Source organism: Pelodiscus sinensis, chromosome 6 (assembly GCF_049634645.1).
Source record: "Pelodiscus sinensis isolate JC-2024 chromosome 6, ASM4963464v1, whole genome shotgun sequence".
NCBI classification, from domain to species: Eukaryota; Metazoa; Chordata; order Testudines; family Trionychidae; genus Pelodiscus; species Pelodiscus sinensis.
The window spans coordinates 71,084,155-71,103,267 of NC_134716.1; the positions used below are offsets into that span (position 1 = coordinate 71,084,155).

General features: G+C 40.9%; 1 protein-coding gene across 11 annotated transcripts in view; it reads right to left on the reverse strand.

Moving 5' to 3' along the window:
* Positions 1-19,113, reverse strand: part of RHOBTB3 (Rho related BTB domain containing 3) — a 134,669-nt gene that overhangs the window by 12,278 nt on the left and 103,278 nt on the right. For 10 of the 11 annotated variants that reach the window (XM_014571319.3, XM_075932113.1, XM_014571317.3 and 7 more), the window contains 5 exons: positions 18,804-18,955; positions 11,706-11,817; positions 10,050-10,415; positions 5,323-5,435; positions 1,468-1,588 (listed from right to left, as the gene is read on the reverse strand). In XM_014571319.3, the coding sequence (XP_014426805.1) occupies positions 1,468-1,588; positions 5,323-5,435; positions 10,050-10,415; positions 11,706-11,817; positions 18,804-18,955 (864 nt within the window). The remainder of the gene's footprint in view (positions 1-1,467; positions 1,589-5,322; positions 5,436-10,049; positions 10,416-11,705; positions 11,818-18,803; positions 18,956-19,113) is intronic. The other variant, XM_006118670.4, reaches the window with a different exon arrangement.

Sequence of the window (19,113 nt, forward strand, 5' to 3'; positions counted from 1 at the left end):
TTTTAATAAGTACAAAGCCAAGGGACAGGGTTGTCAGTAGGTAGGACTGAACCTGGGGCCCTGGAGGCTAAAGCCATGAGCCTGAATTGCATAAGCTAAAAACACATGTAACTAAGGCTATAAAACAGACTTTACCCTCCCTCTCTAGAAGTTTCTGTACATCTAGGCTACATAAGTTAATAACTGGCTTTCAGAAAAATCTATTTCTTCTGTGGAAGTTTATTGGTAAATGATATGGTGACCGTGGATCCTATACAAAACTACTACAACATATGGTATACTTCATTTATGCACTCATTTCCCAAAAACAATTATGTAGGTGAAACCAGACAATCACTGTACTCTCAAATGAACTTACACAGAAAAATTATAAAAGACAACACAACATACTGCACTTTACCACTTCTCACAAAATGATCACTCCATATCTGACCTCTCAGTCTTCATCCTCAAAGGAAACCTGCACAAAACCTTCAAAAAAACCACACACACACACACACACACACACACACACACACACACACACACACACACGAGGTTAAATTCAAAATTTGGCTATACAGTAATTCCTCGCTTAACACATTTTTGCGATAGCATGATTTTTTGGGGGGAAAATTTTCAAACATCACGACCCAGTCCCTGCAATAACACGATTTCCCCTAGGGCTGGCCGGTGGCCAGCAGCTGCGCAAGGCTTCCTCTGCCTCCCTGCAAAGTGGCAGAGGTTTGCTGCTCGCAGCACCGTTATCTGGTGACCCCCTCTGGCCAGATGCCTTGCGTCCGGCCAGAGGGGGTCAACCGGGGAATGGCGCTGCGAGCAGCAAACCTCTGCCGCTTTGCAGGGAGGCAGGGGAAGCTCCACGCAGCTGCCCGTGACTGGCCAGCTGGGGAAACCCAGCCGCCGGCTGCAAGCCTGCTCCCCTGTCCTCCCCTTCCCCAGAGACAAACACCTCCCCAGACCTCTTTCTCCCCCAACCTTGTGTCCCAGTCCCAGCTGCTAACAAGTGCAAGCTGGAGCCGCAAATGCAACCCCCACCATTTCCATTATTTTCAATGGGAAAATTGACCCCGCATAACACGTTTTCACTTAACATGAACATTTTCAGAAATGCATCTCTAGTGTTAAATGAGGAATTATTCATAGTATCAGAGCTAAATACAAGATGGAACAGCTGTCCCATTGTAGCATTTTAAAAGTAAATGCAACCAGAGAACCTTTCCCAGAGCAGAAGAGCTTGAAATCTTGTCTCTTTCACAAATAGAATTTGGTTCAAAGAAAAATATTACCTTACCAACTTTGTCTCGCTAAAACCCTAGGACAAACACAGCTGTAACACCACCACAAACTAAAAATCAAGAAGGCATTTTCTTTTCACAATCTCCTTCTGAATAGATTATCAGAAAATATTACTCAGCCTACAAAATATTTAGGTTATTAAGGGGGGGAGGGGAGAACAAGACACTGTACCTTGTACTTGGAAGATGACATCTGCTAATACAGGTGTGTTAAAAAAAAGCTTGAGAGAAGTATTACACAATTGCAAGGGTCTTGCCGTCTGATGAGATCTGCAATTCTTTGAACTAGCTGCCTGCAAGAGAGAGTGGCATGTATAACTGCTGACTAGTTGTACATAAATGTTGGTTCTACAGTGAAATGAAATGAAAGATTTTCCTCTTTCCTCCCAATTCTTTTGCCATCACTGTTCACAACTCCACTAGCCTCTCCATCTCTCACATTTATAACCTTCAAGACCCTGGCATCTTTTTTCTTTTTTGCTCAAATGCAAAAATCTTGACAAAGCCTACTGCTTCCACTGTAACATTTCTAAAATCTGACTCTTCCTCTACATCACCATTATCAGAACCTGTTTCATAACATTGCTCTCTCTCATTTGGACCACTAAAATCTTCCCTATGGTCTCTCCATCTCTGACCTATGCTACATAAGGGTACGTCTACACTTGCACCCTAGTTCAAACTAGGGATGCAAATGTAGGAGACCGAAATTGCTAATGAAGCAGGGATTTAAATATCCCGCACTTCATTAGCATGATCTCGCCGGCGTGTTACTCTGCTCAACAGCTGTTTCAAAAATGAAAGTGCACGCCGGGACGCGTTAGTTCAAACCAAACCCCTTAGTTTAAACTAATGTTACTCCTCATTTTTTGAGGACTAATGTTAGTTCGAAGCATGGGGTTTGGTTCGAACTAACGCATCCCAGAGCACACTTTCACTTTCGAAACAGCTGTTGAGTGGAGTAACACACTGGCGAGATCATGCTAATGAAGTGCGGGATATTTAAATCCCTGCTTCATTAGCAATTTCGGTCTCCTACATTTGCATCCCTAGTTTGAACTAGGGTGCAAGTGTAGACGTACCCTAAGAGAGTTATAAATATATTTTTACCATTTCAGCCATATCATAACTCTTCTCAAGTTCCTTGTCTCTTCCTTTGAAAAGCTGGAATTGCTCATTGTTATTGTTAAAGCTCCTATTTCTAACATCACATGTCAGCCTATGGTCAGATCATTCCTCATGTCATTTTCTTTGTCTCCTACTCCTACTTGCACCTTTGTGGGGGATTTTCAAATACACTACTGCCTACATCTGAAACGACAGTTTTCTTGCAAACCAAGGGCTTCTCTATGCTTATAAAACTTTTGCAGCACAGCTGCAGATGTGCTACTGTAAACATTAGCGAAGGCACTACCTATACTAACCGGAGAACTTCTCCCATTATCAAATACTCCACCTCTCAGAGGTAGCAGCTACCTCCAAGGGAGAAACTCTTCAGTCAATACAGCACCATGTACATCAGAAGTTAGGTCGGTATAATTGCATCACTCAGGGAAATGGATTTTCCACATACAAATGACATAGTTATGCTGTTTTAAGTTGGTAATCTAAACCAAAGCCAAGTATTCTTACTTTCTTCAAATCCTTCCTCAAAACTAATTCTTTCACTTTTATTTCAATTACTATTTTCAATAATTTTTGTGAATTTAGAAACTTTACCTAAAGTTAAAAATGTGTAACTGAAGTTCAATATGAGAAATTAAAAAGGAAAATCAAATTAATTAAACTTCATTCAGCAAAATCACCAATATTATTTTAATAATGATTTTTAAACAGGGCTCAACTGATATTTAAAATCTGATCTAATTTATGTAACAATTTTTAATTTTACAAGAAAACGCTTGATGTATATATCCAGGGCAGCAAGAAAGACCAGAGGGAACACCAGTTTAAAAGATTATCTTTTCAATAAGAGTCTTCTTTCTCTTTTATGGCCCTCCCTTTTCATCATCTGCCATTCAGAGAAGCAGGAGAAATATAAAAGCTCCCATTTAAGAGGAATGCTATAAAAGCAGAATGCCTTTCCAAGTACCCTTCATCTTTCAGTTGCATTGTTGCCAACTCTTGCAATTGTATTGAGACTTTATTAGTGTTTTTCTTAAAGCCCCAATAAGGAAATCAAACGCTTGTGAGAGCTACAATTTTAATTTTAAAAAAGGTATGCTGTTAGCCTCATAACTGTGAAGAAAAGTTTGACAGCCTCATAACTGTGAAGAAAAGTTTGACAGTGCTAAGCAAGTCAACACTTAAGGTTCAGAAACCAAAACTCCGGTCATCTGAAGAAGTTGCTGTGTCCATGAAAGCTCATGATACCACCTACATGTTTTGTGAGTCTATAAAGTGCTACCAGGCCATTTGTTGTTTTTTAAGTTTATCCTGTACAGACTAACTCAGCTACCCCCTGAAGCCATTTCAAATTAGAACACGATGTATTTTAATACATCTGCTACAAAATTTGAGAGTCTGTCTGTTCAAGAACTCAAACAGTAAGAGCTAGGACCACCAAATTCATTATACAGCTTCCTCTTATCATAACTTACAGCAAGGTAAGGGTTTTCTTGTGCCAGGAAAATGGGATGTGCTTGGAATGGGACTGTTTCTCATAAAACTACACTGCAAAGAATCAGACTCACCAAGCAGAAGAAATGGGCTGGTTGGGCTTGCCTCCCCTCACCCCTGCCTGTTACTGCCCTAGCTCCCAGCCTTGCACACCCCATGCACTCTTTTGGAAGGCCACGAGGGAATCTGAAGCTCCCCCACCCCTTCTGATGGATGTGGGAACATTGCTGGCTGTTCCCTTCATCAGGGAGTGAGGGGAAAGCTACACTTCCCAGGCTGTACCCACTGGAGCTGCAGCAGCCAAGAAGAGGCACCTCTCACCTGGACCCAAGCTGCTGCAGTAAGAGAGGACTGCGGTAGTTCTCTCACCCCAGGGTAGACTGCATAATGAATCCCTTAGCCCCATCCCAGAGCAATGATTCAAATGAAGCACTTACATTTATTTTCCAAAAATACAAATATTGAGTTATAACCCAAACAAGGTTGGGTAAATTTTAAATATAAACTACATTTCATAGTGAAATAACTTTGGTTCAAATATAATTAATACATAGATATTTACTTCACAAAACATACTTAAAGAAATCATCTCCTGATTTCTTGGAGAGAGAGAGAACTTCTGGCATATACACATAAAGGTAAACTTTCCTGAGACACTCTGTATTTCATTTGAACTACTGTTCAGTAGGCGGACTATGATGGAGAAAGTAATGTTAATCTTTTAAGTAACCTACTGTTATGCAAACTTCACTGATCAAATTTACATTAATATAAGGTTGAACCTCTCTAGTTTAGTAACATCTGTGGTCTGGCATGATTTTAGTTAATGAGATGTCCACTTAATGTGCGTGTGAACAAGTTTCCTGCAGTCCCATAAAGTTTGTTTATAGCCACTAGTCCTGGCTCTCAGAGTTCTGTGCTGTTATTTAGCTCTAATTTACCCCTAAATGTCCTCTAAGACCTCACTCATCAGTGGAAGTGTTGGTAATGCTGCTAAACAATATTGATCTCCCCTGGTTTGGCAAATTCTCCGATTTGGCACCGGTCGAGTCCTGAGGGTGTTGGACTAGAGAGGTTCAACCTGCATTGTGCTTAGGAAGTGCATCTATATTATTACAGAGACAAGGTGAATGAGGTCACATCTTTTACTGGACAAACTTTTGAGAGCACCTCCCATAAGAAGTTGGTCCAATAAAATTTGCTACCTTGTCCTTGTTTCTCTAGAATCAACATGGCTATAACACTGCACAAATCTAAGTTGTTTTTTAAAAGAACAGTTGATAGAAGACAATATTCCATAAACCACAATGCTTCTTAACAACAAAGATCATTATGAAGAGTTATTTTTCATGAGTCCAATTATTCTATATTAAAAATAATTACAAAAGAAAATAATGGCAATTTTGACCTTTCCTGGAGTTTTCAGGACACATTTAACCTTCTCAAGCACAAGCTCAACTTCTCCTGTGTCTTTCAACTTCTTTTTTATATCTTCTTCCAACAATTCCCATTGGAAAGCACCTAAAACAAAACCAAGTAATATGCTTAAAGCATGGAATAGCTTTCTGATCCATATTATTATGAATACATGAACATGCACGGGACTTTCCAGACAGATAAAAGACAATGTCCAAACACAACAGTCCAGTTTTATAGGAAAAAAAATCTTACAGCACTTGTTAGATATTTTCATCAAGTTTGTACCCTAGAAGGCACAAATTATAATTCTACAATGGTCAACCCAAAGCACTGATGTAATGTTTACTATCAGGATTTTGCAAGATCAAGCCAGCAAGTCTTGATTTAGTGTCTCAAAGGTTAGGCGATTTAGACAGGTGAATGTCAAGGATAAATGTCTAACCCTCTTAAGACTGCTTCAAAAAACTCAAGACAAACTTAACTCACAGTTTTGTATATACTCTGTATAGGCAATTTCAGGAAAGATGTTGAACACAGAATTGGACACTTAACTATGTTAGTTTCTCCTAATATATCAGTCATTTGACGTTTTGAACAATGCCTATTTTGCTAAAGCTTAAGGATCAGCTGATTGAAGAAATTTCCACATGAGGTGAAACAGAAAAGGGGTAGGGTATTTTTAGCAAAATCAATTTAAAATTTTCATTTTCTGTTTTCCCTGTTATTTTTTCTAATACCAAGCCTCTCAAACTACTGTCCATGAACCAGTGGCAACCTGCAAAGAGTTGGCTGATACAATAGTGTTGGCTCCTTCCTTTTACATTAAAAGGACCAAAACTGCTTTTTTCCCCTAATATTACTTTTCCATAAAAGGAAGCAATTGCTGTAACAGAACTATTGCTAAATTAAAGAGCAGGTAATCTGCACAAATGTGAATGAGAAACAACTTTTCTATTAAAATGTGTTCTACACTTTGGAAAATTTTTGAAAATCCTTATCTATTTAGAGTTTTGTACTATACTTACTTTCTAATATGTAAGAGCCCACCAATGTAAAATATAGGTGTTCTTTAGCGTATGGCTCTCTGTTCCTTATATCATAGGATACTGCAATGATTTTTGTTTTTTTTTAAAAAAGCTTTCTAAAGTTAGTTATCCATTGTGGAAGATATTTGTGTTTCAAGATCTTTTTAAAAACCAACTTCTCGTTCTAATTCTGGATTGAAATTATATTTGATATCTCAATTAACCACCAATGAAACAAACAACAACATCCCAAATATTAATTAAAAAAAACCTCAAGTAGAAGGAGCTAGACTAAAAGAAAACAAATAATAACTGAAACAAAAGTATCAAAAAATTCAAGTTTAAAAAAAACAAACAAGTAAAATCTTCCCTAGTGAAAGCCTACAAGTCAGGAACTTCATACTAAAGTATCCATAAATATCCTCCATATATACTTGTATCGAAAGTTGGAAACTACTCTTCAAAAGGAAAATAAATCACAATTGTCTCAGGTTATTATAATTTTTACATAGGCTCCAGTTGTTCAGTAGCTGCTCTCCTAGAAATGCTCTCCTAATATGGCTGATATGAGAGAAAAATTCTGCTTCTCCAAAGACTACAGAAAAGCAAGATTAAACATTCCACAGCTACTCTGTTTTTAGAAGTAGACTCTGATTCCATCCAACTCAATCATCATAAAGGGCAAATGGACTCTTAGAAATGGTATTGAACAACTTGCTGAATATGGGAATCCATTAACATCTGAGTGCTGTTGTTTTGTAATACAAGTGCTCCTAATGGTCATCTGAAGAAAAAAGTTTAACATGTAGTTATAATTCAAAAAAGCTACTATGTAACACCTTCCCACCCCAACCCCGTAAAAAGAAGACAATCCAAAAACCTGCTCCCTTTAGATATTCTGGATCAGTGTCATATGTTAAGCTCTCCACATATGGCAACTCTATTTTGGAGAAAGCAAGCAAACTATCATGACTCAAAAGATATGGAACTATAAAAAGAACAGTATTACTCTATCTGTTCTGCTGGTTTCATGGGTCTCAAAGGAATAAGTCTATTTATGAATAAACTGAAGAAGGAAAAATACATAAATGAATAGACAGAAAAAATAAACTAAATAACTAATTACAGTCTTCACTGCTAATAAGAAAATAAGTGTAACCAGAAAACACCAAATTCCAAAAAGATAGGTATTCCCAGTGCTGCTCATCCCTCCTACAAGCAAGAAGCCTTTCACATTCTAAAGGAGCAAAGAAAGATCTTCTGGATGGTCTGCTTTATGACAGATAATTTTAGCTGTCTCCAAAGATAAACCCAGAATGTTATTGCTAATGGCCTCAGATGCTGTGGTTTTCTGGTGTATAGGTATTACCTTCCATATGCAAAGAATCCAAAAACTTATTTTACTAAAAATCTGCACCCAAATACACAAAAGAGTACACCAAACAAAAGGTATTTACTCAATACTTATATTTAGGGTACTTGGTAACCAGATGAACAAAACAGCATGATCTGATAATTTGATGTTTAGTGTTTATACGGATTATAAAGAGCCATGCCCTCTATGATTATGAAGACTTTTAAAGTGGCAAATTTTTGTGAAGATTCCCTTTTTTTTTTTTTTTGGTATTATAATTCAGAGGAAGGATCTCCTTAATCTCTTTTCCTTTTCTTCCTGCTCTACTTCTCCCTACCTTCACAATCTCCCCCCTTTCCTCCATCTGCATTTCCACAATCCTCTGCCTGTTTAAAAAGCTGCCCACCCATCAGTCCAAAGATGCTGAAAAGATAAGCATTTCCAAAGAACTGCTTGAACAAAAAGGCAGGAATAAAAGACCCATAGAGAAGTAGTTCACTCAAGTGCTGCTTCTCCTAGAAAAGACTGATCCAGCCACTCATCTAAGATACATGGGACTAGCAGTGGTTTTCCTTCTGAAGCCCTACTTAAGCTGCTACTCAGTGGATCAGTGGCATCCTCCTCCTCCTCCTCCCCCCCTCCCGTGAAGTTTTGGAGCAGTGGAAGAGGGAGCTGCTGCCTGAGCAGCCCCTGTGCATGGCCAGCCTGGGCCGGCGTAAACAGGGGCTGCTTGGCGGCAGCAACCCCAACAATGGCGGGACTCAGCTCCCTGCTGGGACCCCCATAGATAGGGGCTGCTGCTTGACCAGCCCCTGCCCACGGCAAGCCTTGGCCCACCGTGGGAGAAGGCTGCTTTGCAGCACCTTCCCCTACCTCCCCCCTTTCACCTATTAGAGACAGCAGGGTTGGGGAGGGGCGGAGGTAGCACTGTGGAGACAGTGCTGGGGAGAACTGGCTTTTAAGCCACCTCCCCCTAGCACCAGCACCTGGTTCCCCTCCCACTTCTGCCTCTCATAGGGGCAGGAAGCAAGTAGTCAATACTCTAAGTCAACTACCTGATAAGCTTATGCTTATTGGATAGTCGACTACTTACTAACATCTCTACATTGAACATGATGCATTATTTAGAGAACTACTACTTCCCACAAATACCTTACATTTTTCATTAGTGGGGATGTCATTTGTAATACTCTAGAAATCACATCAATACAAAAGTAATCAGCTGTTCAAACAAGAGAGTTGCTAGCTTATTTAGTGTTCTTTAATAACTTTACACTTGTGTCTTTTAACTGAGTATCACAAAGTGCTTTACCGAGTCAGAAAATATCATTAACACCATTTTAACCAAAAGGGAAATTGAGGTTACATGACTCGCCCAAGGTTACACAATGAATCAATGGCAGGATTGAAAACAGAGCACACCACATGACTCCCAGTCCTTTGCTCTCACAAATCAGATGTTGTTCCCCATTTTAGTAGCAGATCATCAGAAAGAGAGAGCATCTAGTATTTTTTACTCTAAGTATGTACATTCCCTTTAATATACCACTGTCAACAATGTTTTAGCAGGTATATTTTCTTCTGAAATTCTCTAATTGAAAAGCTATTTTTGGCCAGGTGACATTTGGCATTACATTCATCTTTATCTGTTACTCACTTCGGATATGTCTACACTGCATTCCTCTTTCAAGAGAGGAATGTAAATGCAGATGAACAAAATTGAAAATGAAGCGTGGATTTGAATTTCCGGTGCTTCATTTGCATAATCGCGTCCGGGCGCTATTTCGAAATACCCTCTTTCAAAAAAAGAAACACTCCTTATAAAATGAGGTTTAAGGGTTATTTCAAAAGAAGGGTTTTCTTTCGAAATAACGTGTACACAGCATTTTTTTTTGAAATAGGGTATTTCGAAATAGCGCCCGGGCGCGATTATACAAATGAAGCATGGGAAATTCAAATCCACATTACATTTGCAATTTTGTTAGTCTGTATTTGCATTCTTCTCTTGAAAGAGGAATGCAATGTAGACATACTCTTATGGAAGATGTGTTAGCTCTATAGAATTCTGGAGTGAAATTATTTCAACTTTAGAAGCTTCTGGTTCACTAGATGCAGAGACTATGGAATTTATAGTGCTAAAAGCAATAATTTTAAGGTTGAGATCCATTTCCTTGTAGAAGCTGTTCCAAATAATGGCTTATGGAGATGAACTATTTTAATCAAATTGATTTAATCCTAGTAGAAGAATATACTTTAATAAGGTAATATATACACTTCATAGCAATATGTTTGTTCTGTAAAAGATAGTAAACAGCTGGAATCATTCTGACAGGATACCTGAATAAATGAAGTGCAGAATGTCTGACAAACAAAAACAGAAGAAAGAGTCTTTAACAATGACTCTGATCGGTGGACCACATGATGAATCTCTGTTAGAAACTGGAAACACAGCCTCACTGTTCACTGCAAAGAGAGTCTGTGCAGTTCTTATGATAGAGGAATCCTGAATATCAGCTGGACTCTTCACATTGAAAAGTAACATGAAGACATGGCTTACAGAGCATAAAACAATCTTGTGTGCTTCTACTACTTCTTTTAAATCTTCTGAGTAAAATACCACGTCCACACACTGGCAGCAGAGCAGCAAGTTACGTAAATCGGAGTTATAATGCGAGGCTTCACCTTTTAAGATGGGCATTTTTTCTATAAAAGTGAGATATTAAAAATATGATGAATGAACTGTTTTGCAACTCTAAACTCCTATTAGTTGCCATGCAAACAAAAGCATCTTTATTCTCAGAAACTGGATCAAATGGGGACATAAGAGTGTTTTCTTAATTACCCTCAAAAATTTCTCTTAAAAACTATAAATCTGCTTCACCATGAGAACAAATCCAGTCTCATTCACCTTGGGTGAGATTAGTAGATAAATGATATTAGAACCATTTAGTAAAACTGTTCCAACCATTTTATAAAATCTCAAAAATTATTATATGCATATCTAATCTTTCAAGTAATCTCACATGGCATTTATATAAAAAAGGGCTTCAAAAAACTATGAATGTGTATATTTTACTAGGGATGTTAAAATGTGTTGATATAAATGTGTAACTGTTGACATTTTCTGTAGTTATACATTTACAAGCAGAGAAAGGCAGCTCCCCACGAGCACTGGCTTCTGCCCATTCCTCACACAGCTGCAATAAATACAGTATATATATATATATATATATATATATATATATATATATATATATATATATATATATATATATATATATATATATAAATACAGTATATATTTTGCAATTGGTGATAATTTCTAAGAGGTTTATCATCATAACAATGTTTGCAAGGTAACGTGTGGTTAGTTCTCTTCTCATTTAAATCCATGGGAATACCGCTGTTGGCTTGAACTAAGCACAGAACTGGGCCCCAGAGTCTGGGCTACATTCCAATATTGGGCATTTATAAGAACAAAATATATTAAACACAAGTCTGACTCATGGTGGCCATTCATATGCACTTACATTTGTAATTAAGTTAACTATTTTTAAACAAATGTACTATAAAATCAAATATGTTAAAACTTCTGAAACCTGTATTAAAAAAAGACAACCCAACTTTTAGCCTTTCACTTTCTTCCCAACATCTCCCTTTACTTTGTGTTACTACTATCCTCTCATCTTCTTGTACAGAATTCATTCACAATTTCACTAAATGTTACATATGTTGATCTCACTTATGAGTACAACCCCAGATTTTTATACAAGACACTACACATTTTAAATTATCACTCATCACATCTTCCCACACATATTTATAAAATCCCCAAAATTCATGAAGTCTTCCCTTAAATGATTATGTAATCCATTCAGAGATTTAAAAAAAAAAATCACAATAGGTCTTGGTAATGGATAATTTATAAAACAGGTTTTTAAATAATGACCCTGATCAATATTACACTGAAAAAAACCCTTGTATTGTAAGCACCTGGCTGTTCAAGCTGAGGCGGGATAACTCCGTGGCACTTGTGGCTTTTTTTTCTTTTCTTCATTTTTTCAGAGGACTTCTGATTCAAGCTTTGGATCATAAAATACTCCAACTAAAATATGAGATGAATTTTTAAGAACTACAAATAAAGTTATTTAAGAGTTAAACACCAACATCTTTATTTTTCCCAGTTTGTATGCAGAACTGAACTGATATCAGTGTGAGTAGCTATACCATGTTGACAGAATACTCAAATTTTACATGAGTAATCAAGTAAAATTAATTGTGATAAAGAACTTAATTAAAAAGATTATCAATTCAAAGTTTAGTTGTTCGTTCTCTGGGCCAGACAATTAAAACAGAAACTACAGCTGTGCTAATAGAAAAGAATTCAATACATCAGCCACAAAAGATACTTCTATAGGACTTGGAAGAAGGAAAAGTGGGTGTAAAAACAGATAATCAGTTGCATGTCCCAGAAATAATGGTAAACACTATAAGACTTTGTTACTAACAATTATTCAGCAGCACTGTAGAATGTGAAACTTTTATGAACGGCTTTATTATATCGTCAACATATAAAGAATATATTTAAATAAGATTATGGCTTGATTTTCTAAAAGCAGAAGATAAAAATGTAACACTAACAGGAATGGTACATACAGTAAAATTATCACTTTTGCAAAAGTCTTAAGATAATGTAAATAAGAAGTGTAAATAAAGAACTAAGGGATCAAAGGACAGAAAGAAAGGTGATAGTGAAGGTCATTACTTACAAATGAATAGGAAAAGGCAGGTATACAGGATCACTTAATCTTATACAGTTTCCTCTCATGTTGAAGCCAATGTCACAAATAAAGGTAGTCTAAATGTCATGCAAATTAGATGAAAATTATGAGAATGAAACCAGACCCCCAGTAAGCCTCCGAAACACTAACTTTACCACAACTAGGTTGAAGTTTAGAAATCTGAATAATGTAGACAGCAGACAAATGACAGTTCTACAACAGAGTCAAGTCTGGGGCTTGCATTCTCTCAATCAGTGAAAATACCACAATCAATCAGTCTTTAAGGGAAAGGGAGCAATCCCATTACTTCTGAATTATTCCTATAACAAAACACAAGGAAAAGCACTAGAGGAGGAAAAATAGACATGCTTCATTGTGTCATACATCAGAAAGAAATGGAAACTTTTTCTACATGTTTTAAGAAGGTGGTACAGGCAGTCCCCGGGTTACGTACAAGATAGGGACTGTAGGTTTGTTCTTAAGTTGAATCTGTATGTAAGTCGGAACTAGCGTCCAGATTCAGCCGCTGCTGAAACTGACCGCCAGTTCTGACTTACATACAGAATCAACTTAAGAACCCCAGGCGTCCCCAAGTCAGCTGCTGCTGAACCTGATCAGCAGCTGATTCCAGGAAGCCCGGGGCAGAGCAACTCGGCCTCGGGCTTCCTGTAGTCAGCGCTGGTCAGTTTCAGCAGAAGCTGACTTGGGGACGCCTGGGGCAGAGCAACTGGGGTGCTGCTGGGTTGCTCCAGTAGCGCCGCTCCTCGGTGCTACTGGACCAACCCAGCAGCACCCCATCTGCTCTGCCCCAGGCGTCCTGATTCAGCCGCTGCTGAAACTGACCAGCAGCGGCTGAATCAGGACCTGGGGCAGAGCAGCTGGGGTGCTGCCGGGTTGGTCCAGTAGTGCCCAGAGCGGCGCTGCAGGACCAATCGGCAGCGCCCCAGCTGCTCTGCCCCAGGGTCCAAAACAAAAGCCTGGTCTGCTGGGGGGGGGGGGGCACACAAGCTGTGCCCCCCCCCAGCAGACCAGGGACACGGGGAGCAGAGCCGCAGCGGCAGCGGGGTGCCACGCCTCTGAGGCTTTGCGCTGGCAAAGCCTCAGAGGCGCGGGACCCCGCCGAGGCTGCGGCTTCAGTCCCGGTGCCTGTGGTCTGCTGGGGATGGTCCCCAGCAGACCACAGGCACCGGGACTGAAGCGGCAGCAGCGGCGGTTCCCCGCGCTTCTGAGGCTTTGCTCTGGCAAAGCCTCAGAAGCGCGGGAACCCGCCCGGTGCCCCTGGTCTGCTGGAGACAGTCTCCAGCAGACCAGGGGCACCGGAGCAGCTTACGAACGGGGCTTTCTCGCCCCGGAGCTCGCAGGTAGCAATCCGCCACCTCGACCTCCGGGGCGAGAAAGCCCCGTTTGTAAGTGCAGATCCGATGTAAGTCGGATCCGCGTAAGTCGGGGACTGCCTGTACTCCAAATTGAAGAAATGGAAAAATATGAATGTAGATGGAAATACAATCCAGGCTATACTTTAAAGTAAACTGTAACAGCACAAAAGACGTTAAAGCCAAAAAGCGTTGACCCCATTGGGACAAACATGGAGGCGACAATGGCACTGGTATAAATACTGAAGTATTTCTAAATAAATCAAGAGCACCAAAAAGAGGAATATAGGTATTGGCATCAATGTACCTACCACTCCCTAAAAGCTCTGAAAGTTCAAAGTTGTCTCTAGATCAGTGCTTCATCCAGCAAAGAGGCATGGAAAATGTCACAAAGCTAAAGCTATGTAATGAAACGTGTTCTTCAAGGCTATACGAGCTTAACTGTAGCTCGGGGCAGAGGTCTGTCCCCATTATCACCAGTGCTGTTGAAGCTGAAGTAAATCAGAAAAATTTTTGCAAAGAAAGAAAATAAAAACAGATAAGGTACTGTCATTGGAGATGTAAGGTCTCTCCCAGAGGTAGATCACCTCCCTAGACGGAAGTCCTTCAAATTTAAATTTGGGATTAAGTATAACCTTTGTTGTAATTGTACCAAAGCTTTGGCATGTCCTACTGACTAAGCTGGAGAGAACAGCCGGCCACTCTAACAATGCCCAAGAAGCTTCCCTGAAGCATATTGTGATACCCAAATGAAGACTCAATTGGGTTACAAGTACTGAACTACTGAAGGACTTATGCTCAGAAGCCATCTCAGCTTAGGAATTTTAGATATTATGTAACTGAATAGCTGTGCAACTGCATAAAATATTATTGGTTACACAAATATTTGATAGTCCCTAGAGGCAGGGCTCGCAGCTAGTGTGCTCCGGCACCACTCCCGGGGAGCCTCCTGCCACCCTGTGCAGCTGCTTCTATCACAGAAAGCAGTGTGCGGTGGGAAGTGGTCCACAGGACCCAATACATGCCGGGAGCTGGCTTGAAAGCTGACTCCCTGCGATTATTGACTCCCTCCTGCCCCCGTTCTCCTGCCAGCCATCAGACTGCTGCCTCTATCAGAGGCAGCAGCAACACAGGGGGGATGGGGGAAAAAGGAGGAAGACAGGGGATTCAGTGCTTGTGGGGAGCCTACTTTAAGCCAGCTCCTCACTGACACCAGTTCCCACTCCCGTACAGAGGCAGCAAGAGGGTAGAAGTGCATGTCATGGATAGGATTAACTGATATGCCTAGGCTCATCAATTACTCGATTATATGCTAACATTCCTATCTCAGCTATTTAGCAGAAGCTTTATGTGATCAAGAGAAGTTTATGTTGCTCATCCTGAAGCTTAGCAGCTTGCCACAGAACCTGAAAATAAATTGCTTAACCAGTAAGTTCTGAGAGAGATCTCAAACAACAGTCATATCTATCTATAATGGACATCTTATGACTACATCCAGGATAGTGTTTTAAACCACTGAACTACTACTGTGACCTTTTCTAAAAACAGAATAGTACAAAGTCTGGAATCAAGAACCACTCTGTTTGCTACACCAGTGTTAATAAACACAGAAAAAGGTCCATGTTAACTGGCAGTGTTCCCTGTTGAGTGCTTGGGCAGCCACCCAGGAGAGATTTTAATACCATCCAGCTTATTAGCAAAGCACACATCTGCACATGCCTCAATGCACATACGACATTTTTTTCTGCACACGGACAGAAAAATTAGAGGGAACACTCCTAACAGGCACAGTTTCCCTGCACCAGATCGAGATTTCTCTGCATCTGACCCTGAAACCTGCCCTTGCTGAGCCAGTCATCAAGATATGGCAAAATCTGGACCCCCAACACAAGCTGCTACTTGTGCCAGGCCCTGAGGGCCAAGAGCAGCCCAAACAGTAGCATCATGAACCGTAAATGGTGCCCAGCCACTATGAAACACAGGAAGCATCTGCACCTGGGAAATGGAGACACTAAAGTAAGCATCCTCTAAGTCAAGAGTGGCATTCCAGTCCCCTGGATCCAGGTAAGAGATAATTACAGCCAGAGAGACCATGCAGAACTTCAACTACCTGAAAAGTTTGTTGAGGCCACACAGGTCCAGAACTGGTCTGAGGCCCCCCTGGCCTTCAGGATTAAGAAATACCGGAAATAGAATTTTCTTCCTTCTAAGTAACAATGTCCACAGCCCCAAACTACAGAAGACTGTTGGCTTCCTGAACCAGGAATTGCTCATGACAGGGGTCCCTGAAGAGAGACGGGGAAGGAGGAGGGTGGATAGGAGGGATATCTACTAACTGTAGGGTGTAGCCACAAACAACTATGACCAGAACCCAAGGGTCCAACGTAACCCAGGACCTAGTGTCCCTTCATTTTGCAGTTCCTTGATATACTCGCCAAGGTCTTGATGGTATGAGAGGTAGGAACAACTTTCTAGACAACTGCAGGATGTGCGCACCCAACGAACCAACGGTGCTCTTAGTATCCTTCAACTTGTGTAGCCTAATGTGGTCTGGTCAGAGAACAGCCCCACTCTGTGGGAGGTAAGATCCTGAATCAAGGCATGCATCTCCTGGGAGAGGCCAACTACCTCAAGCCAGGAACTGCATCACGTAATCACAGAGGATGCAACCATCCTTGCTGCCAAGTTCACCACATCCCATGCCATTTACAGGGAACTCTGGCTTCCATGGTACCTTGTTCCACTAGGATGCCAAACGCTTGAGCCTGACGCTAAGGAAGGGAATCTTGGAATTCCTAAGACTCCCATATATTAAAATTAAGGATGTTAAGCATTGGGTAATTAATTGAATAGTCAATGCATTTTGCATCGACTATTCAATTAGTCGATAGGGCGCCTTCGCAGTTTTGCAACAGCCCTATATCTACCCACCCCCAGACTCCTCACGGCATTTCAAAGCAGCAGCGCTGCACAGAGCCCAGGGTCAGATGGGGAGTCCTCAGCTGATCCCCAGCTCCACATGGCACTGCCACTTTGAAATGTCGCAGGGAGTCTGGGAACACCCCAGCTGGCCCGGACTGCACATGGCTTTTCAAAGCAGCAACACCGCATTGAGCCCAGGGCCTGGCTGCTGTTTTGAAGTTCCCCCTCTTCTTTCCTCTTCCCTTGCTGCCTCTATTTGATAGACCCCTGGGCCTTATTGCTCAGTGCCAGAGAGTGCTTTTAGCCTTTGTCAGTATTGGTGATGGTGAATGATGCCAGAAGGAGCCAGTTGCATGCTCTGGGGAAAAAGACAGAGGTGAAGGGATCTCAGATCTGAGTACTGATGACTCAGGCAGGTCTTTTGTGGTTTCTGGGCTAGTGTGCAATGCTGTACACAATGATCTCTTCATTAGAAGTTGCAGCTGGTCTTTCTGGGCCCTAGTTGTCAGGTAGTGGCAAGGGTAAGCTGTGGGCTGTGACCCTCTCCCAGGCAGTGGATGCACTCTGGGTGACCATCGCTTACCAGGAAGGCCTCCTGGCAGGAAACACACCTCAAACTCAGTAGATCTGAGCATACGGATGAAGGAGAGAGCTTCCCAATTGGAAAGGACAGGAAGCAGGAAAATGAAATCCTAAGCTATGAGCTAATACAAAGATAAGAGGAAGAAAAACAATTTTTAAAGGGAGAAATAAAGTTACAACTACCAAGCCACACTAAAACTAATAGGTAAAGCAATAACAACTCGAATTCCATTCCAAACCAAAGGTAATTAAGAAGCAACTGGGAGGTGGTTGGACCACACCAGTAGACATGATTTTCATGGTGTGAGATAGCGAGGTGCGCATATGCAGTCCAAGCAGCCCTGCTGGAGAGCTCCGATCCCAGACACAGGGGGACACTGCCTTGCCTACAGCAGAGCATCCACAGGTAAATCACTCAAATAAATATGTTTAACCTAAATATACTGGTACAAGCCCAACTGCAAAAACAGTTTTAAGGCACCTTTAGTACCAGTGCAACTCATGCATAGTCCAAGACAGCAGTTAACACAAAATATCACAAAGCAGTTTGAGAAATTTGGAGCATCTCACTAAAGTGATAGGACAGCAAATTATATAACTAGGAAAAGAGCCATCCCTTGACTTTGTCATACAACTTCCTGAATTTCTTTGCAACAGATAGTGTTCTAGCACTCCCAATGTTGCTATAACAGGGGAAGATGCATCACCAATGGAAAATTTTAGAGGAAAAAGTTTAACGTAGATAAGCTGTAGAGTCATTGTCCCAGTTATCCAATTCTCATTTATATGGTACACTGTTTTAAATTAAAGCCAAAATTTGGATTTAGAATAGGGATATTAGATATAGTGTATTTTAGTAATTGTGTAACAACAACAATTTTTAGCAGTTACATGATTACTAAAATACTCCCTGGAGAGCCCCCTTCCATCCCATGCTGACACAGTGGCAGCAGCAGGCCCTGTCCACAGTGAGTACGGGTCCGCTGTAGACAAGAGATTGCTCCACAGCAGCAGCCCCTGTCCACAGACAGAGACTGCGCTGGTATCCTGCCTGCCCCCGCCTTGTGGGGGGAGGGACCACTCCGTGGAGCCAGTGCTCTGTGGGATGCAACAGGGGGTGGTGGCGGAGAGGCTGGCAGCTTCATGGAGCCAGCTCCCTGTGTATATCAATTCTCACCAGCCCCCTTAATAAAGGCAGCAGGGAGTGGGGACCAGGTGGCTCCACAGGAGCCAATACCCCTCCTCCTCCTTTGTTGTCTCTGATACAGAGGAAGCAAGGTGGGGAGGAGGAAGAGGAGGTTGCACGCTGTTTAGATTAACTGATAAGTCTAAGCATTTAAATGACTATATGCTAACATCCTTAATTTAGAGAGAGAGAGCAGATTTTAAAACAGATTCTGTTTATGCTCTGCTTAGTACAGTTTCTTACTTACCACTCCTCCAAAATATTTTCCTACATAGAAATCACTGAGACTGTGCAATTCAAGGTAAGTAGCTCCTAGTTCTCTAGCAAGTTGAATCCCTTCAGAAGCAGTAACACAGCTTCCTCTGTCTGAAGTGCACAGTGGACAAGTACAAGGTACTTCTGAAAAAAACCAAGAGATTTATGAGAGACATTTTAATTAAATAGTCCACTACATGATAGCCTGAAAATACTAGCAAAGAAATACATTATATCACAGAATCATAGAATGCAGGAATGGAAATTATCTCAAGAAATTATCTAGTCCAGACTCCTTGATG